This window comes from Antedon bifida, chromosome 8, assembly GCF_963402885.1.
Source record: "Antedon bifida chromosome 8, ecAntBifi1.1, whole genome shotgun sequence".
NCBI classification, from domain to species: Eukaryota; Metazoa; Echinodermata; class Crinoidea; order Comatulida; family Antedonidae; genus Antedon; species Antedon bifida.
The window spans coordinates 17,785,942-17,808,389 of NC_136233.1; the positions used below are offsets into that span (position 1 = coordinate 17,785,942).

General features: G+C 33.4%; 2 protein-coding genes across 2 annotated transcripts; one reads left to right on the forward strand and one right to left on the reverse strand.

The window, feature by feature from the left end:
- Positions 1-1,025: 1,025 nt before the first annotated feature.
- Positions 1,026-2,904, forward strand: LOC144850246 (transmembrane protein 218-like). Its single transcript, XM_078707485.1, has 4 exons — positions 1,026-1,111; positions 1,674-1,846; positions 2,133-2,232; positions 2,467-2,904. Exons 2-4 carry the CDS (start codon positions 1,746-1,748, stop codon positions 2,605-2,607), a joined length of 342 nt encoding a protein of 113 aa, XP_078563611.1. The 5' UTR covers positions 1,026-1,111; positions 1,674-1,745; the 3' UTR covers positions 2,608-2,904.
- Positions 2,905-2,929: 25 nt separating this feature from the next.
- On the reverse strand, positions 2,930-20,900 carry LOC144850247 (gamma-aminobutyric acid type B receptor subunit 2-like). Its single transcript, XM_078707486.1, has 17 exons — positions 20,763-20,900; positions 18,980-19,117; positions 15,213-15,383; positions 14,431-14,538; positions 13,870-13,935; positions 13,187-13,378; positions 12,614-12,859; positions 11,827-11,890; positions 11,412-11,492; positions 10,985-11,132; positions 10,532-10,664; positions 9,651-9,758; positions 8,603-8,725; positions 7,138-7,274; positions 6,214-6,406; positions 5,716-5,874; positions 2,930-4,230 (listed from the first exon to the last, which is right to left on the reverse strand). The coding sequence occupies exons 1-17, from the start codon at positions 20,838-20,840 to the stop codon at positions 4,117-4,119; spliced, it is 2,259 nt and encodes a 752-aa protein (XP_078563612.1). The 5' UTR covers positions 20,841-20,900; the 3' UTR covers positions 2,930-4,116.
- Between the last annotated feature and the right edge of the window lie 1,548 nt (positions 20,901-22,448).

Sequence of the window (22,448 nt, forward strand, 5' to 3'; positions counted from 1 at the left end):
CTATAATTACTATTGTTTTTATCGTGGGAAACTTAAAAAGACAAAAGATAAGATGATCTTTCCGTCAAATTAATTACCACATAAAACCTAATCATTATTATAATAGAGTAATACTGTAGTTATTTTTTGTAGTCTTAAGTATTACACTTATAGTTGTGGTAAGCACAGGCCAACTTAAAGTTGATGGACATATTTGTCATTTGAGACCTACTATTGTACATAAAAAAATAATTTGAGAAAAAATAAAATTGTAGTTTGAAAAAGAATAAAAGTTGTTATCAATATCATTAAATCTAGTAGTAGTCCTACTACTACTGGATTGATCCATAATGGGGTTACGGTTTAAAAACTTAATTTCCCTCTATGTTCGCTAATAACAATGTATATAAATAATAAATTTGTTTCTAAGAATTTGTATTTTATTATTAGAACCAAAAATGAAGTTAAGATAATACCATGTAATACTGTTGCTCTCTTTTCAGTTTACATGCTCCTTCTCGTAAAACTAGAATCAAGTACACTTTTTATGTTCCGTTTAATAGAGTAAATATCTCGAAACGGGGGTTTCAGACACGCTTGCCTTCTTTGTATAACTATTTAAGTGAGTCTAATGTAAATGTTGATATTTTTTTCAATAGTTATTCTTCATTCAAGACTCATTGTATTCTTTTTTTAAATAATCGTGTCAATATACTAATTTTTACTCTTTACTTATTTATTTAAGTTTGCTTCATATATAGAGTATTTATTGTATCTGTTTTCTGTTTCATACCTTTAAGTGGCAACTTTCGTTGCTGTTGGTTTTGATGAAATAAAATAAAAAAATTAAATATATAATATTTATTATTATGGAAATTACAAAATAGTACATATACAACAATAAATACAAAATTCCATATTTGTTTATATATTAGGCCTATATTTATTAAATAAGTATGCGCTAACCCGTCATGTGTACGTATAATTAACATATCTGTTTTTATGATTTTAATGATGATGATAAAAACAAAATTATAGAGGGCGCTCTCCAATATAGAAACAAAAGTTGGCAACAATAAACATTGGACATTGTTGAATCGGAAAATTTCGCTTATTTACAATCATAAAAATAGTACGTCTACGATAGGCCTAGCTTTATGTTGTATTTATACTAGCCTATTGGTTATTTATCTATATTTTTAGTTGCACCTTAAGCATACATTTAGTGTAGACCTAGGCCTATCCTATGCCTAGCCTTTTTAGTTAGCCTAGCTAGGCCTAGGCTAGGTCTACTAGCTAGGCTACTACTGCATGCTGCAGTGAGTGCCTTTTTTGGCACTGGATGACAGCTACTACAAGCCGAAGCGCGCCTCCATGGTAATAGGCCATACAATAATAGGCAGGCCTAGCTTTAGTTTGGTAATTATAGAGGACCCACATCCTTGGGAATCACCTTGACCTACAGCAGGGATTTAAAATAGGGCTAGGCCTAGTACAGTATAGCCTAGTATAGCCATATTTTTTTTAGAATAACCCTACCTAGCTAGGCCTAGGCTAGGTCAACCTAAAATTTAAAAATATATTTATTATGATATTGCATGCATCATTAATTGCTTTGTTTTGTTTCTTTGGTGTATAAATAAAAACAAATATAAATAAAAAACTGTTTAATATTTAAATTTGTTTGGTTTCAGATTACCTGTGTGAAGATGACTCCAGTATAGCCTAGGCTATATTGGGTAGACCTACTTCAATTTGCAGATGATATGGCTTTAATATTTGGTGTTGGCGTCGGCCTGTTTATCCTTGCATTTGTATGGGCCTTAGCCATATTTTCATGCATCCTATGTGCAAGAACATCCTTGCAGTAAGTACAAAGCACGTTTCATCCATGTAATTGTGCTGGGCGGAGGTGGGTTGAAACTTCTTCCCCCACCCACCCACCTACCAGCTTCAAAACACCCAAGAAACATCCGGATACCTGCAGCCCTACTGATTCAATTTTTTACCAAAATCCGATAATATCTGACTAAATATTAATATACTAAAAACAAGATACAAATATCTATTTTTTTTTAAATCAATTTGAATCTGTGTAATGGTTCGAAAAATGTTTTAATTCCTATTATATAAATCAATATTAATTGTTTCAGAAATGCAGCAGCGGGGATATTCCTGTTAGCAGCCTTTTTAACAGTCACACTTATTTTATGGCCAAAACTGCCAGCTATACCGGAACCAGAAGAAATAAAGGTAAATAAAGACCATCAATTGACCCGACCAGTGGAACCGTAATCCATAGCCAACTGTGCCGATAATAAATCACACACACGGTTGACCGTGCCGATAGCCATTTCCGTTTCGTTAAACAGTGGCACTTTGAAACAACAGCAATTTTCTTTTTGTTGCGTTTGTGCATGTGGAGTGATCACTGTAAATTACATGACAAGTTAAAAATGTAACAATTTTACTTTTCATTTTCTTCAGGTAACTGACCAGAATTTCTGGGGGCGTTTGGTTCTCCAGTGCATCATGGGTATTTTTGCATTGGCATGTCTTGGTATCATGTTCTCACTACACTGGACTGAGAGAATTCTTGCGAAGCCTCTAAAGACTAGAAGGTTTTAAGCAAGATTTATATCAAATGGATATGTATGAACAATTGACAACTAAAGCTCTGTCCACACTATTGAACTTTTTGTGACAAAAAAAATGTGGTGTGCCCATATAATAAGAACAAGATGACATGATATATCACTACCATATTTGGGCACATCACAGTTTTTAGTTAAACTAGTTTGGTAGTCGAGACAGAGCTTAGTTCTGATAGCAATAGTATGCAAGAATCCAATTGGTTGAATCTCCAACATTTCAGCCACTAAATGTAAATATTTTTAATGTGTAAATAAATGAATTCACACTGTACATATATTGTTTTTAAACTGTTTTATTTAACTCAACATTATAAATTTATTATATTTATTACATTATATTTATTTTTACATTATAACACCATCTTATTAGGTGTAACACCATCTTATTTTACCATATATGGTCAAACAAATCGTCACAAGATAAGACACACTGGTTCACACATACAAAAACAGTACCTTATGAGGGTTGTCACATGCATAAACTAAAGCTTCGTTTCCACTAAAATGCAACGCCAGGACGTACTACCACGCTAGTAATAAATTGACCAATCACCAGTAACGGATCATTCGAATCATTGTAATTGGTTGGAATGTACTTGTGTCTGCGTGTACGTCATTGCCATGGATTTTAGTCGGAACTTTGAGCTTCAAGATATAATTATTGTCTCTCCCAGCCCCGTCCCCCTCCCGAAAAAAAAATACCACTCCATAAATAATGACCTTCACAATTACACGTGAAACAAAAACAACAGTTACAATAGATAGTTATATACAATTTTTTCACTAGAATAGATAAACACTGCTGATAGGCGAGGCACTAATATCGTTAAGGTAATTTTTCGTTGCATAAAATATATATATAATATATACAGTATATAGGCTACGGTAGGCCTATTACACGTTCGTTTTATTTTAATTTGGAAACTGTACTTTTTCGGTACAATTAGGGTCATCAGTTTTTGTCTCGTAAAGAGATGTTTTTTTTTTAGTAGGTATACGTATGGGCCCCGTTCAGGCTTATTTATTTACTCGGGTAAGTTGGTTTCAAGGGTGTTGAGTTATCGGTAATGTTATGTTGGTGGGTAGGGACAGCTACCCGGGCTCTATGTATTCATGAGTGCATCTTTTCCGTCGAATTATACGGCACTGTCAAAATCAATTCAAGATCCCAACGTTATACATAATGTTCCAACATAAGACCCGAACATACGAAACAAACTGTACTCACATCAAACAATTAAGCTTGGTTCCCACTAGTAACCCATCGCGTGTGATTGGTCAAATCACAAGCCCTTAATGTTGGCGTCTCTAATGTGAACTAAGCTTTAGCAATGTGAGTAGTTTGTGGTCGTTTAGCCTAAACATTACAAATAAAACCATATAGCACCGTTGAACATTTTTACCAGATTTATACAGTATCACACTGATTAGTAGGAAGAGGTTGAATTTTGCGACAACATCCAAGTAGGGTCGATTCGTCCTTTTATATAACGACATTGCTAGCAGCTGAAGATGTGTTTATGTTGCCCACTGATGGCACGTCAGCATCACATTTAATCGAGACAGGACGGTGAACAGTGTCTGTGAATTCCTTTTGCTGAAAAAAAAACCATATTTGTCATCTACACCGTTGAATATGATGTGCATTGGCGTTTTCTAAACAAATTATTTACCTCATTAAGTCCAAATACCGTATCTACTGAATGTTGAGCTTAAAATACTCCCATTTTTTTCATAAATGTATGATAATCATGACAATATAGAGCAGCTTTTGCGGGGTTTTTTTCGTATACTTATTATGTTTGTTTTACTTTTCACTATTTAAAAATTCAGACGATCCATAATAATCAAATGACACTGAATACCATATTACATAATGATCTAGTATCTAGTAGTATTTATGATTTAGAAAACTATACAATCGGTTTAAGAGAAAACAATACATTATCATATATATGATTTATGCCATAAGAATTGTGCGCTATGAGCATGCAACAATGGGCACTTGAGTACTGTACCCTGTTCCGATGGCCAGTTACCACCGTTAACATACTCTATGATTCCCACTAGGACTCAATGTAAGTAAGGACGCAGACGTAACGAATCGACGCAATGTGCCGTAATAACATTACACTGTGTGTCACAAGTGGGTACCGAACACTATGTGTGCTTCAAATTTTCGTAAGATGGGTATGTGGAATTAATAGAAGAGTTTTTTCTTACGTTACAGATTAGCTTTCTAATGTGAAGCTTTAGTAGAAATCCTTTTATCATGTGATAAGCTTACGTAATTTTAACGTTTTATTTGGCATTTGGTTGATTGATATGAAAATAGGCGACCGGTTAAAGAACAACACTTTTTAATCATGCCAAGTACAATAGAAATCATTTGAAATTGAATGAGGTGCGTGCGTTTTATTAGAAATTATTTTAAAAACTAAACATTATATAAAAGATGTAGCAATTGGACGTATTTGTCTGTACGCTGATGACGTCAACACACAATCAATTATTGGAACCGTCTTGCTGCAAGATCAGATCAACACCTTTTTAAATACACTTTTAATTTAACCAAGTAGCTGAATGTTTGTTCAGAATATTGTGTTTACGTTTTTAGGAATAGTAATTGCAATTTCTGCTGTAGTAAATAAAAATTTTGATTTGAATAACAAAACATCACAGATTGAAAGTACGACCAGAATAACAAGACATGTTACTAGCCAACAAACTATAAGGGAACACTTTCAAGTGAAACCAACGACCCTTGAGGAGACATGCATTCGGGGACAGGGTTAGATCCCAAAGGTGCCTGAGTACTATTGCGCAGTAGGCCTATACAGACTGGCATTGTATTCATTGATGGCCAATAGACCATACCAAAAGAAAGGTGTACTTTTTTATGTCAAAACAATTGAATTGAATTAGAAAACCACATTGCTTGAGAGTATAGAGAGACGGGGTGGAGAGAGAGGGGAGCGGAGTAGGTGGAGAGAGAAGGGAAGGGGAGAGAAGTAGGTGGAGGGAGAGAAGTAGGTGGAGGGAGAGAAGTAGGTGGAGAGAGGGATAGCGGCTGTTTTCTTACCATCATCATATCTCTACGTAGTTTCTGTAGCTCATGTTCCTTTTGTTTTACCCTTTCTTCTATGCTAACTGTAAATGTCTCTGGGGCAACAGCTCTACTACGATTAAATGTGGTTACAGTTACTTCAGTGTCTGATTCCGTACCTCGAAGAACTATTATCTGCAATGAGAGGACGGTAATAATAGTTTAGAACTCGCTCGAGTACGGTACTTACTTTTGGAACTTTGTCAAGTATGATACTTTCTTTTGAAACTTGCTCACATGGTACTTTCTTTTGGAACTCAGTCGAGTACGGCAGGCCTACTTACTTTTGGAACTCTGTCGAGTACGGTAATTACTTTGGAACTCGCTCGTAACAACACTTGCTGTACAGTTGGAACTCTTTCTAGTATGGTACTTACTTTTGGAACTCTCTCGAGTACGGTACTTATAGAACTCGCCCGAGTACGGTCCTTTTTTTTTACTATTGTTTGCAACTCGCTCGAGTGCGGTACTTACTTTTGGAACAAACACAAGACACATTGTACAAGTCGTAGTATACAGAATAGCGACCGCTACAAGACTATACACAACTTCAGGTTCGTCTTCTAATACGTATGTAAGAGGCACTGCGATGGAGACGATGATAGCAACGTTATAAATCGATAGACCAATATATTTTGAGTCATTTAATTCCTGCATCGATACTTTTCTGTTTTAAAGAAAGCAAAACATTTAGATTTGAAGTTTTTTTTATAATTATTTTTCTACATTAAAGAACCGTCAAGTTACGTGAATGATTGCCATTTTGATCATCTACGAAAGTTAATATCAACTCAGTATATTTGTATTCGTTGTATTATAAATTTGCATTTTGCTCAATTTCTCAAAGGATGACAGTCATAAGCGAGTTATTTACTCTCCTTCTCAGAGATATGCTATTAACTTATAATATAATATTAAAAAAGTAATATTGAATAAACATTTTGTAAATGATGACATCGAAAGAAATAAAACCATAATTCCTAATAGTGTATCATTAATGACGTAGTTTTCAAATTCTTTAACGGATTAGTTCGTTATGACATTAATTCATCAATGTAAATACACCTGTCCAGGAAGATGGTATCTATGTCAAGAAAATCAAAGACCTATTTCTATCTCATTTTAGGCGTCTACTCCATATTTAGGAGTTTTATTGTTTTAGCATGGACCTATTATAGGTCCATGGTTAGCCTTATAATTATGTTCCTTTTTGAAGAACAGTGTTATAACTGAGAGGGTGGTTACTAATTAAACTCATTTATTTGTTCTTCATTTTCATATTTAAAAAACAACTATGGTCTACTCAGCATATAAACACAAGATCGAAGGTTCTATTGAAAGTCATTTTGTAACGATTGAATTTGTGTTAATAATAATAATAATACACGTTTATCGTACCTTGTTTCCCAAGCAAGTTTTGCACCATATAGCATGATCAGTCCTTTATAAACGTATAATGCAACGGTCCATTGGACAAGTTGTTTGCAGTCGCACGAATCCTTCTTTTTTAGTAAAATCAGGTCCTGATTAACAATCTAAATATATATTTGATAGAAACAAAAGGTATTTATTCAAATGCCGTAATATTTGGTAGATTTTAAACTGTAGGCCTAACTGCTTTGTGAGAATTCTGTTTCCGAATATCTATTTCCGAAGTATCATTAGGAATATTTGGTAATACAACATTACACGTTTCACATGTATGTAGTAGTAACCTAACCCTTAACCAACTTTACACGATACAAGCACCACATGCGAGATAAATGGGATGCTGTATTATTAAATATTCCTATAGGCCTAATACTTAGGAAATAGATAGTACTGTATAGGCTAATATGGAGTTTACAAATCGGTAAACAAACTATTTAGTGTAGGCCTATTGCTTTTGAAACTATTGTGATTGTGAAACCAAGTTGCAGTACTTTTTTTAAAACTGTGCATTGTAATTTTGAATATAATTATTATATAAAGAACATAGCATCTGACAGAACGCTTTGAAACTTCACCGCAGAAATAAGCAGAGCGGCCGATATGGAACAGTCAGAAGACTCTCGGCGGCGGAACGGCGTTTAGAAGAAGAAAAAAAGAATACGGAGTGCAAAAATGTCCTACTAGTGCACCGTTACAGTAACTGTTTTAAAGTAGCATATTGTAATCGTGATTATCGCTCATTAAAAATAACTACTGTATACTAAATAGTATAATTAGAGTTAAATTTTCCATTATATGCAAAATCTTGGCGTCGTAATTTTCAATCTAAGATAATTGCAAAAAAAATGAGCATAAGAATATACAGTTACAGACACTAATCTAAGTACTGTGTTACTAGTGAGTGTGTAGGCCCTAATTAAAATCAAAATAAGCCCATTAACACTCTCATAATTACTATACTTAATCATATATGAGATTGAAACTCTATATGTACAGTACATTAAAATTAATATTCGAATTAATTTTAAAAGCACAAATAAGTGGAATTTTTTAATCATAGCGAAAGTCCTAGAAGGTCATGGTACGTTTTCTAGTGGCAGATAGGCCTAATTAATTACACGATACCATACGATACAAGCATATGTTTATGTTTGATCATAATAGTCCTAATTGGAGTTTAATGTTGAATTCGTGTTTAATTTATCTAAAATTAAAGTAAAAACATCAACAGGTATACGCACTAACGAGTATCAAAATGAAGATGGCTATCCGACCTAATGTCTTTCGCAATTGTTTTCTGATCGACCACATTGTTCTCTGATCGACCACATTGTTCTTTGATGTTTTTGTTTAATCTTTCAAGTTTATGGCACTAATGAAGATGATTTTATAATCAATTAAGTGGGTGGATGTTTATTTCGGGTTGTCTTACCTCAGGCGGAAACGTCTTGGTTTCCTTAAAAAATGGATTGATCATTGACCAAACAAACAGATAAATAAGGTCTATTAGAAGAAGAATCGTAAGCAAGCCGAATAAATGCCAGTCTTGAACAACCTATAAGACAATAACAAGTAAAACATCGTGTTACATTTGTGGCAATCAATATAAAAAGAAACTGGTTTGTTCTGTGCAGCTAATGTCAACTCATGGAAAGGTACCAATCTTTTTTGCTTAAGTAAAGATAGGAAATTGCTTAAGTGAAAAAAGTGGTTAAATGGAAACAAAGTTGAGGCTTTATTTTTTAACAATTTCTTGTTATTTTATGAAATAGGCCCTAGACGTTGTCATCTAATACGATTTTTAAAAAAATGTAATTTGTATATATAACCTCTCCGCATGGGAAACTTTAAAATGAAACGCAAAAACTGTATGTTGTAACAATTGCATGTATGGGGAACACTCTTAATTGGGTCACAAAGTTATCTATATTTAATATGGGTTCTCCTGTATTTTGAAAACTTTTTGTAGCTGTAAAATAATTGAATTAAAACTTATTTTTTTTATAAAGCACGTTTGATAAAATCCGATATCTCATCCAGAAAACGAATGCAACATTATCTATTAACTGTATACCTACAATCAATGATGTTTAGAATTACAATTGAATTTTATTTTGTAACGATACAAATTACAGAACTCAATGGTCATAATGAATTCGTGTTTCATTATTTAAATTTGACTACTACATAGAGACATAAACAAAATTGATAACAATACAAAAATGATACCTGATATTCCTTAATGTAATTAATGATGTCAACACATTAATGAACACAATAAAGTCGTGTTTCATTATCTAAACTATTGTACTTGACTTCAAATTATACGAACAATTCCAATAACATCATAACAAATAAAATAACAATAGTAAAATTATGTAGGCATAATAGATGGTAAAAAAAAACATACAGCGGAATCATACAGTAATAAAGAAATATTGATAATACAAACAAATTAAAATATAATTAGGTCTAATTACCTTCTTTTTTATCTTCAGATTACGAAATATTAGATACACCCGCCACGTTTTTAGAAACAGCCCACCAAACGCCATTGAATAACCAATAGACAAAGTCCATGCTCGCAACTACATTTAAAATACGTTATTATTAATGTCAACATATTGAAATAATATTATAATCTTATAAAAACTACACAATATTGAAGAATATAATATAGTCCTACTAAAAATAATAAATATGGCTATTAGGCCCATAGTATCATAATCAATGTCAATGAAAATCAAAAAAGAGAAAGTGTCTTTAAAAACATATTATATTTAGAAATCTTCTACTTAAAATAAGAAGTACTAATATCATAATATTATTTTTACAAGAATATGTGCTAGTATATTGCTTGTAATCTTTGTTTGTAAATATTGTTAATTGTCCTCTTCGGGAGAGAAGAATCTTGAATTAATAGGATTTAAACAAAGAACATCTGGCAAATGAGAATTTTCTTACTACTCAAACCACACGAAAATAGCTTTAGTTAAGTCTTCTTTTAAAATGCGTCAAGTCACAATAATATGACAAATTATTAAACGAAACATCTAAATAAGCAACAATATATATATGAAATGAGCCAGTCATTTTATTAATGATGTTCCTCCTGATGAAATATACTTATATATATTTTATTATACCAATGTATAATATACTATACTGTAAACAATATTATGTGCATTTTTTATTTTTTATTATCATATTCAAGAAAATAATGAAAAAAAGAGTATTATGTGAGAAATATGTAATTATTATGATGAACGAATAAAAGTGGTAGGTTACACCACAAAAGAGAGAGAGAAAAAAGGAGCAAAACAAGCTTATAAAATGATGGTATTAATATTGATATACCCACCATACATAAAGTTATGTACATATTCGATTCAACGATATTTTGGTCCAGGCCAAATAGCATTACGGATCCGTAACAGACAATACAGCCTGTTGCAATTACGTTGTTCACATTAGGACTGGATAAGCGAATTAACCTGAGGCAAACAAAACAAACAGTAGCACCATAGTAATCATATATAATATATTTGTGGTAGTAACATTATTTTTCATTCATTAAATTATTAATTCAAATTTGTAAATCTATCAAAAAATCATCAACAATGATATTAATCCATACAAATAGGACATTTGCTGGAAAAGTCAATTTATTTATCTATTTCCTCGCTCCCCACCCTAACACAGTTCAGTCTATAGGTCAAGCGACGACCGACGACATATCGATTGACCTGACATTAGGTCGTAGGTCGAATAAAATCTAAAGCTAAATAAAAGCCTAATAAATACTGATCTTTACTTTCTTTTTCTGTTCTTGATATTAAAAACAAGGAAGGCACATGCAACGATGACACCGACGGCTGAGAGTGATGAGAATATGAAATATATAACTGGTCGTATTCCGATGTAAACAGTTTCATAGAGTGCACCGTCAATCGGTATGTCTCCTGTAAAATAGATATAGTTTTATAATTAAAGAGGCCTACAGATACAGAAATTAGAACACTCTGGCTTTTCTGGCTGATTGTTGCTGTCGCTGTACAGAATCTGAGAATAAAACTAAGAATAAGGTTTCATTATAACAACATTATTTGACCTAGTTTGAAAATAATCCAAATGTTGTCCCAATTTCTGATCAAAAAGTCTATTGCATAGGAGGCCTAATTTAAACAAAGTGCACCTTAAATCGATTAGTCAAGTAATTACACGTAACATGACGTAGATACCTTTAAATGTAATTCGCTTTTCAGACTCCCAAACAAGTTCTCCGTTTTGATAATATATTCCAATAGTAACCAGTTCATTATCTTAAGGAAATAAGAAAGCAAATTATTATTTTTACTTCAATTTATTTTCAACGTGCACGCAACGTAAAGGCGTATTCGCGAAATTCAAGCAATTTGACATTCCTTGTGATTGGACGTTGCGTCCAAATGATAACCGATCTTTAAAGAGAAATGATTATAGTCGATTTCTCGAATTCACATTTTGACGTAATATGATTCAAAGAAATTATGTGCATTTATCGGATAATCATCGTATTTTTTATTCGTTTATATTGGATAATTTTTTAGAAGCGCACCAGCGTAGAATTCGAACCAGTCTCCTCGAAATGTGATCAACCACTAAATTACCTCTTACCTATTAGCTGCTCAACCTTAATATTGCCAAAGCGATCTCCGTTACGGTTAAATTGTATAGTTCCCTAAAAAAAAATAATACACCATTAACATTAATATATTTTATATCGGTTTTATGTATTTCAAATAAATACTAGGACGTGATAGATGATATAGATGTAGTGTGTAGAGTCATTAACTCCATTTAATCGACTCAGCATCACACAATTAAGCTACTTCGAATTGTATATACGACGGAAGGAGATGTTCGACCACGGAAATACGATATTTTAAAAAAAAACCTAATTAAGCTATTATTATCTCTAATTAGTACTTCAGATTATAAAAGCAATCCAATAAATTATCGACAGCAACATCAATTTTACATACATTTAACCAAAAATAAACATACGTACTCAGAAATGTCAGAGTGCAAGTGCTGTGCGCAGCATAATTGCTCGTAAAATAGACGCGTACTTTGTCACGGCAGGACTTTTATTGTGTTATTTTTATTATTATCATTATTAGGCATATTATTATAACCACATCGATCACTTTCATGTTAATTATCATCATCATTGTCTCCATCGTCATCATGCTAAATTGTTGTCATGTTTGTTAACGTCGTTTCTCAATATAATCAATCATCCTGCTCGTAATAAGCCGTATTAGGCCTACCATTATATTCTTCGTTGTTGTTATTAAAGTTGATGTCGCACCATTATCAGTATGGCCATCATCATCATAATCATCATCATCGTCTCGTTCATCGTTATAATCATCATCATCATTGATTACAGCACACTTACGGAGATTCCTTTAAAATTAAGATTTTTTATCGAATTTTCGAACAATTCCCGAATATGGTGAGTATTGTTATAATCGAAATCTAGGATGCTGAAACTTGAGTTAGTTTGTTCGAGGTGCGTCTGGGTTTCATTTAACACCATTGCTATCGTCCACAATCCATCGTATGCGTATGGTGCGTATTCTTCGCCTGGCAGTTGTTGCTGGTTGGTTCTGTTGTAATAAATATCTTCGTATTCATTTGGTGTCTGTATAAAAGATGTATAAGTCAAGTTCTATTATTGCGTGTCATATTGAATTGAATGAAGAAGATGGTGAGAGTGGCAATAGTGAATTTCGTTTTCAAAATGGGCCACGCAACTACATAGATATTGAGTCTACGTACACATAAACATATCTTGCTGATCGTTCGCAGGCTGAATTTTCAACCCGACAGCTTCGTAGTCGCGTGGGGTGGCGAAAATGTTGATACAAATAAAAGGGACCAAACCAAACCAGACAAATGTAAATGAGGATATTCTTTAAAAAAGAAGATACAAATAAATAATGCTAATGTACAACTTGGTGAGACTTACCAGTCCAGAAATTGTGACGTCTTGTATTGGAAAGATACCGAGGAAGTCAACACCAACATGTAGACTTGCCACTTCTCTCATCTCTTCCACCGTGCAGTTGTGAACATGTAGGTTCAATTCCCACCAACCGGGATCTAACCAACTCTCGATAATCCAGACATATCGTTTTCCATACATACTTTGCTTGTAAATCTACACGCCATGATTATTCGGATTGAAGATGTATTGTCCCACAAAAATATGAAAAACGAAGATTATTTAAATCAGACTTTGGATTTACTATTTTGCAGTTTTAATAAAATTATTCAATTCGGTAGAAAAACAAACAAAAATAATGATTTCAAAAAAATTATTACGAATTCTAATGATAATTCTTGAAATGTGTTTAACAAGGTGCCAATTATCCCCCAAAAGATGTTAACACATTTTACCCTGAGTATTGATTCATTTTTTCTCTGTTTACTCCGACAGAGAATGGCAGGTTGTATATTAAAGGTTCTATTGTTTTCTTCTAACGAGATTTCAATTAAAAATGCATATTTGTAACCGTGTATTTTCAGTAACACTATCGTACTGATAATGAAACTAATCATTAACATACACCGATTATCTATTATACCGGTAAATATGTTTGAACTAATAGGCTTAGGCCTTTATTTAGTTTCATATGTCTGTTTACTCACCTCACAGAAGAGAATTGATGCTGGTTCTATATATGCACTGGCAAAAATTATACGAGCGTCTTTATCCTTGAATAAAAACGAAATACAAAATGGCTTCCGATTATATGTGAATCTACTGAGAGAGATATCGTGTATTCAAAAGTATTTAATACAGCAAGACGCGTACCTAGATGACTTGCGATAGTCAGTTAGACTCTATCTACTGACAGCTGCAGATTGAATCGGTTGAAAATTTATATTACAGAACATTCCGACAATATATGTAGACTTACAATCTAGGTCTTTTTTCAAATATTTTGCCAATTACCATTCTAAAACATTTATTATGGTACGGTTAAGTACGAAATAATGGTTGCAAAGACAGAAGTTGAGATACGTGTTGAGGGTGAGTAGTACGGTAAGATGGCCCTTAATTATCAACTGCAATTATTTTGTCCAGTTGAAATTGGGTTACAGGCTTTATAATTAAATTCAAAATATATTTAAAACAAATCCCTTTCATCTTTAATTCAAATCCCTTATTTAAATAGCATCAGAATAATCAACAAATATAGAATATACCTTCATATTTCGAAGCTGTTCTCTCGGCACCTGTCCTGCGTCAAAACTCTCTGACGTCACAATGTCAATACCATGACTTCGTAAGTACTCTTTTGTAATGTCGAAGTGCTTTTTGTTAAAATATTGAAGACATTTTTATTATTAATATTAAATTATTAAAAATGTAGGTCAACACAAAATATTGTAGAACCACTATTAAGGGGATAGGCTAGGGTTGCCCTGATGGCCGTAAGGGTCAAATATATATACCCTATTTGTTTGTTTCACTGGAGAAAGTGTCCTTTGTAATCTTAATGAGGATGAAACTTATTCTTGTTACTTTTCAATCTCATAGAATACAGCAAAAAGCATTGTGTCAATGTTTTTATTCACATTGAGAACAAGTATGTTATCTAGCCTATGTATCTACATAACGGCTATATGGCTAAATAATACATACAGGTTTAGGTTTTCTAATTTTAAAATAAATTATTATTTTCTTTTATTTATTTCAGTGAAACATAGACATAGACATTGATAACTGTGGATAGTCAAATGCTCTCATCACTATCGCCAAAGTTCGTATCTGTGCCAATATTTTAAAAATCCTTTTTTTTCCATTGAAAATTGCCAATTTGAGTTAGAACCTGTTTTAGAGTTGAACCATGAATTTGAAGGAAAGCACGTTCCACCAAACTACAGCTCCCACTACATGTATTCACAATACACAATTTCCTGTTTTTAAGTCAATACAATAACAGTTTGGTCCGAAAACTATAAAAAAAAACACACAGTGTTCTTACGTTTGCAAAGTATTCGTTGTTTTCATGTATAATTGCTACTCGATTCCAGTCAAACTCCCCGAGTATGGCCAGCCTAGGTGGATTCATCGCCGATGAAGGAGGGTTTGTGCGGTAGAAGTATTTGTAGTACTCTTTGTCGGACAACGAGTCAGAAAGTGCTGAGTTCCCCACCTATAGCATAATAATAGATTATAATAGAAATAAGATAGCTTCTTAAGATAGATTTTTAATATTTACAATCGTTCATTGAGTAACAGTTTGTAATTAAAAAAAATGTTCTTTCAATTTTGTATACTATTTCCTAAAGAAAATTGTCTCAAAATTACATAGACCTGACAACGTTTGTAATAATTTCGATAAATTCCTATAGCATCATCTTTTATTTGCAATGGACTGATTTCATGGCGCTCGTTTTGTTGCAACGCTGTCAAAATTTTAATCAATATAGTAGCAAAGGTTTAGATTTTATAACCCGGCGACACCCTTTAACTTTAACTGTGTCTTGATTGGTAGTCTGGTAAGAAAAAACAGACAGCATCTCAAGAACAGTCACCAAATGAAAACAAGGAAAACCCATATCCACCTGGCGTCAAACTGGGGAGGAGGAGATGCAAAATATGACTGGCATATTCCATTAAGTACAAGTGGGTATGAATATGATGCTGCATTAAGGTTATTTTCGTTTTTGTAGGATTGATAATGACGATTAGAGGTAACACTTTTGCACCCTAGATGTTAGGTCGGACTCTGTTTTGTTTGTTTAAGCATAAAGCCCTGTTTACACTAACTAGTTTGACAAAAAAGTGTGATGTGCCCAAATATGGTATTAATATGCCCAAATACGGTAGTGATATGACGTCATCATCATGTCTATATGGGCACATCACACTGTTTTTGTCACATAAATTTTGACATAGCGTTAACACATAAATAAAAATAATGATGATGATAGTTGATGATTAGCAATGATTGACACTTGTCTGGTTCAATCTTTGAATGAAAATCTAAAATTCTCGACCTCCAATATTATTTGTTACCATGACAAACAAACAATTAGCTAAACCTGTATGACGCGAACAATATTACGTAATAGGAAATTAATACATCATTAATCAGTTTACAGTATTATGCCGCTCAAAGAACTTGTGAAGTCGGTGTTTACCAGTTTAGAACTTGTGAAACGCGTTTTCGTCGGCGAACTTGTTGAAGATGTCAACAAATTGCAGTAGAATGTCACAAGTTATAATGAAAGCAGCATTGATTTCTGTTTACTGGTTTAAAGCAATATTTCAAAAGTATTAATATTTCTTATTAATGTCTGTTACATACACCTGCCCACTGAGAAGCAATTGATTGTATCTTTAATTAATTAATCAATCACTTTCGCACATTAACAACTGTACATTATTGTGAATTTATTGTAATTCACAAGAAGGAAACTTTGAAGGAAGTAGTAACAAATAGATCATTAACAATGGTGTCCCCTTTTTGTTCAAATACACGTTATTGAAGACACCTGGACACAAACAAATATATTGAATTAAAATGATGCCATTTCCTACCGAACTCATTCATTAAAGTTAATCTATGTGGGCCTATATATCATTCGTTGGATGATAAATTTAAGCTATGATTGAGTATCCTTATTTGTTTGTGCTTTAAACATTCAAAAATGAAAAATGTATATATAGAAAATCACTTACTAATTAATTAGAAAACAATCCTTTTAGGCCTATCTTCATTTCCGCTGGACAATCTTAACTAATCTAGCGTTGGTTGCACATGCGTATGCAAATTTCCATCTACTTTTCGTGATGCAGTAAATACACAACCAATCAGATCTCAAGAATACTTTCTTTTTATGGAAGAGGGATTTAGAGAATCTTACGTGTTCATGGTAGAATGTGTGTTTTGTAGAAGCAAAATAATGACGTAGGCTACTTAACCAAATTATGACACCAAAACAAACAAGAAACTAGTGAACTTCAAAACAATTAAAGTGTGAAATGTTTCCAGAAGAATTTTAAAGAGAGAAAGAAATAAGTTCCAACACACACCAAGTCTAAAACCGCTTGGATCGGTGCTGTTTAGAATTAGACTTGGCCAAAGTCTCAGTTGGTGTATTTTCCATATTGTGCATAATAGTATTCAATGTAACATTGATATTTTGTCGCAAGCAAAGTAAAGTCCCAGTTAGTGTATTTTCCATATTGTGCATATAGTATTCAATGTAACATTGATATTTTGTCGCAAGCAAAGTCCCAGTTAGTGTATTTTCCATATTGTGCATATAGTATTCAATGTAACATTGATATTTTGTCGCAAGCAAAGTCCCAGTTAGTGTATTTTCCATATTGTGCATATAGTATTCAATGTAACATTGATATTTTGTCTAGCGCAAGCATTACGTATTATACATTTTATGACACATTAGGATAACATTGTATGCATTTTAAACTGGAGTGTATTAACAAAGATGTTCTTATTTTTTTATTTGTATATGAATTAGACAAATAAAAGATGAATTGACATTACGCTATAATGTGTTAAAATGTTTATCTTTTTACAATTAATGTTTTTAGGCCTAACTATAAGACGGACGCATATTTGATGATTACCTATTTATTTGACATTAGAATGACATTAGATTACTAATTTACTGTTTAATCTGATGAATATAATTAACTAAATATTTTTTTAAAAGTCTAGGCCTAAGTAATTATCTTGCGTTCATTCATCAAGTAATAATGCGTCGGGCTGTATTGGTAATTGCTCCACCTTTTTATGACGCCAACGCCGTGCCATTCGCAACTTAACTTGCATGCGTATAATTAGGACTACGTTTGGTTTTAGCAATCGCTTAACATTTTTACAAGGACTATTAATGAATGTACATTTGACGGTCTTTGTATTTTTTTACTGTATTGGAGATCTTAAAAGGTAGACGAAATGGCCCAAATAGGTCAATTATGGTTATTATTACAATTAGGACAGAATAATTACTAGAGTAACAAAAATTCAATAGATACCCGTAAAGAGTATTATTATTATTACCATAGGTATGGTAGGCCTACAGAACAATATTGTAACAATATAACCGTTAGTATATTTAATCTTTAATCTAATTTAATACTTTTTTTCAGTTATAGTCAATATCTCATTCAAGTCATAATATGATCGTTATTTTCTCTTAGCTAAAGGGTCTTTCACACCTGTTCCGGCACGGTTCCGGTCCGGCACCGGAAAATCCAATCGAACGTCAATGTTTCGTTTTCACGCGGCTACGCGCATATCGATTGGCGCATAGCTGCGTGAAACTTCGTGAAAACGAAACATTGATGTTAGATTCGCCGGACCCCGGAACCGTGCCGGAACAGGTGTGAAAGACCTTTAAATCAAGTTAATGTTTTCTATTGTAGTTAAATACATAGTCAATACAAACGTTACATCGTAATTCTACTACTTCTGAAGCCTATCGGAGTAGTTGGTAGTTAGACCTATCAGAGGAGTTGGTAGTTACCCTATTGGATGAGTTGAGAATAAGCTTGATATTCCTACTACTATAAGTAATTTGACCAATCTCAAGCAATGGTTCATCCAAACTGTCGCTTGTGATTGGTCAAATCTCAATTGTGTTGTGTCCAAGATGAAACTATAAGCTTTTTGACCACTTATACGTCAGACGTTACGCTGCTATGATTCGGATCAGCTTAATACGTTTCAGGTTTTTAACACTCGCGTGTAAATAGAGATAAAATAATTTGTACCTGTAGTAAATTCCAGTATTCAAGCGTAGCTGCGGCTGGCATGGCGACCAATGAACAGGCTGGTCCGAGCAACATTGTCTTGACCGGTTCTGTTGTAATAAGTTCTATTACGCCTTTCAGTCCATGTCCAAGGCTACACTAAAAAGCAAATAAATTAATCATTATCATCACAAACAACAAATTAGACTCTACAGTATAGCATCAAATATCTATAGCTGAAAAGCCCACAATTCCTATAGATTGGAAAAAATGTTTTAATAAACAGACGCCTACATGAAACACTTTTGCACAAACAAATTCAATCAAACATGACTTGACACAATCACGTAATATAATAATATAAAACAATCATGTCTAACGACAGTAAACCGCATTTTTCGTATTTTGAATGTTTTAAGCACAAATAATGTCTATTTTTGAGAATTTAAAAACAAGATGACTGAATATAATTACTTTTACAATATTTTTATATCTGTTTGTTCGCTTTTTTAATTTGCTTTAGGCCTAATAATGGAACTAAAGACAACCAATTTCTTTTATAATATTATTTTAAAGTACAAGTGGTATGATCGATGGATACTTGCTCTACAATGGCTTTATTACTGCTCTACTCAAAATATATATAATGTTTTTGATGACCAATATCATAAGCTAACTATCCGTTCGATCTAAGTGTAGGCATACGGTTTGAACAGGCAATCGAATAAACACGGCATCAGCTTGTTCTGGGTACTCTTTTCATTAATCACCGTAATAAAAACCTTAAAACTAAAACTAAATCGATAGATGTAATTTTAACGCAAGTGCGTAGTTATTCACGCACATGGTCTTATAGGCCTAGGCCTATATATAAAAACAAACGTGCTGATCAATATTACTTTAATAATGTTTTAATACATTCATTGATATGGTAATGTAAATACACCATTCATTATTTTGAAATTAAATTATGCATTGACACAATAACATAAACATTTAAATTGATCATCACGCATTAATAATGTTATGAAATTCAATACAATAAATATCGAACGAAAAAAGTCCAACAATTACACTAGGGCGATAACGATCGACGATACATAGATAAACATACATTTTTCTTGGATACAACGAAAGAAATTACAACAGTTTTCGTTCTAGAACTATGGGATAATCATGTATGCTGTATTTTATAAAAATAATATTTTTTTAAATCTAATCAAGTGACGTCATGATCAATAAAAACAATAAAATCGTCGTATTGTAACGATAGCACGCAATGTAAAGTCTCAAACTTATTGTGAATTGTTGTTTCTACAAGCATATTTCTTTCAAATGGAAAACCTCACTTAGAAGACGACGGTGACGAAACCGCCGTCTTCAATACAAGTTTTCATTCTTGGTATTGGCCATGGCATTAATATTATATAATTTGTCCATTCTTCGATCACCCGAGTCTCACAGGCCACGGTATTATGCCTAGAGATAATAAACAGCACACGAGTTTCTTGCTTACTGTCACCTTTCTATTATCATAATGAACGATCAAATCGGTCAACTCCGTTACTATTTCATCACAGATGATAGACCACCGTTCAGGCTTTTTTATGTACCCAAGGTTAAGTTGGTTCCTAACCCACCAAAGTTAGCGCCAACTGTGCACTGAAAACAACTTACTTACCCGGGCAAATTAAGAAGCATAAACGACCTCATAATTGTTAACGTTAAAGAAACTCTAATGTGTTTTGTAAGGCCTAGGCCTACTAACAATTGTTTCTATAGAAAATAAAGCAAGAAAACAAACCTGAGTGTCTCTCCAATCTATTCTAAGACGATAATTTGGAAGGATATTCGGATCTTCATTTATGTGTTCCAGCGCCATCTCAACAGAATACTTAACAGCCGTACCATCCCATCCTCCTCCCAAAGAATACAATGCTCCAACCGTTAAATCGGTCCTATTATCGGTATCCGATTTTACCAATAAAGGTGAGACTGTTGCAAATATAATAAAACTCAAGCGGTAAAACAACATTGCGAAGCGTATACATAAATATATATACACTGATAATAGTGCGTTTATTTTACTCAGTTAAACAGTAGTTCAACAGCATCGATAACTACAGGCCTTTACTCGTATCCTTTAAAATACCCGCATTCATCAGCCTACGACACTATTTGTATGTTTTGATGACCTAAATTAGAATTATAAATCAGCTTAGATTGTGACGAATGTAAAGTACGCCACCTATCGAAAAAACAAAGCCTTTGCGCTTATATAAATATTATTATTATTAATATTATTATTATTATTTACAAAGGTACGTTCTGACGTTTGAAATTAGAAACTAATCCTACTGTAAATATCTGATTGTCAATTTTCGGATATTGTCTGGAACTGTATATGAAATATCGACCCACTTACTAAAGAAACAGTTCATATTAGACCGTTCAACATAATTAGTTTTTATCGTTAATCAAATGAATAATACCAACAAGAGAACATAGGGTTAACGGTACATTGAACGTTCTTTTGAATTTAATTAAATCTGTAATATTTGCACAGAGTTATATTTCTTTAAGCATCTATGCTTGAGGGTTCGAATGTTATTTTCTATAAATGACGATAGCAAATAGCAACGGTGTCAACAAATCATAAGATTGGTTCCCATTGGGATGCAACATGGACGTAAGCGCAACGGCAAGTAAAGCTTGGTTCACACTCGCACGCTATGGACGTAAGCGCAACGGCAAGTAAAGATTGGGATCACACTCGGACGCAGAGTAGGCCTACGGACGTAAGCGCAACGGAAAGTAAAGCTTGGTTCCCATTCGGACGCAGCGTAAGGACATAAGTAGGCCTACGAGTCGGACGCAGCGTAAGGACGTAAGCGCAACGGCAAGTAAAGCTTGGTTCACACTCGGACGCAGCGTAGGGACGTAAGCACGAGTCGGACGCAGCGTAAGCGCAGCGGAAAGTAAAGCTTTGGTTCACACTCGCGGACGCAGCGTAAGGGACGTAAGCGAGAAGCGAGTTGTTTACCAACGACAAGCACAAGTTGGAATAGTATAAAGTGTTGTGATTCGTGCGTCCAATGGGAACCAAACTTAATCTGATCCGTTCATCGCGTCGTGATTGGTCAAAGTGCGTTGCACTTGGCCTACGTCCCTATGGGAACCTTTGGTGGTTTCGTTTAATAATACCGGTACTTATGTGTACTTTACACTGCTATGCACTTTCGATCGAGCGTTTATTAAATAAAATTAAGGTACACAAAAATTGTTTATTTTACTTGACAAGTATGTTATTCCATGGAAGCATAAATACCGTCATGGTTATTCTAAGGCCTATAATAGACTTGATTCCGAATAAAATAAATATTGATTGAAACAGAACAAAATCGTTTGATAACAACACACGCAACTGTATTTATTTTTGTTATACATGGTCGATGTTATAGATCTACTTATGTAAATAAGCTACCGTGTC

Bases quoted from the DNA above. Each gene is read 5' to 3' on its own strand.
- LOC144850247 (XM_078707486.1), bottom strand. From the start codon at position 20,840: ATGGCGCTGGAACACATAAATGAAGATCCGAATATCCTTCCAAATTAT. The intron at 14,539-15,212 runs GTAAGAACACTG...TTTAACAAAAAG, and splicing joins ACAACGAATACTTTGCAAAC to CACTTCGACATTACAAAAGA. The intron at 5,875-6,213 runs GTAAGTACCGCA...CTCTCATTGCAG, and splicing joins GTCTTGTGTTTGTTCCAAAA to ATAATAGTTCTTCGAGGTAC.
- LOC144850246 (XM_078707485.1), top strand. From the start codon at position 1,746: ATGGCTTTAATATTTGGTGTTGGCGTCGGCCTGTTTATCCTTGCATTT. The intron at 1,847-2,132 runs GTAAGTACAAAG...TAATTGTTTCAG, and splicing joins TGTGCAAGAACATCCTTGCA to AAATGCAGCAGCGGGGATAT. The intron at 2,233-2,466 runs GTAAATAAAGAC...CATTTTCTTCAG, and splicing joins CGGAACCAGAAGAAATAAAG to GTAACTGACCAGAATTTCTG.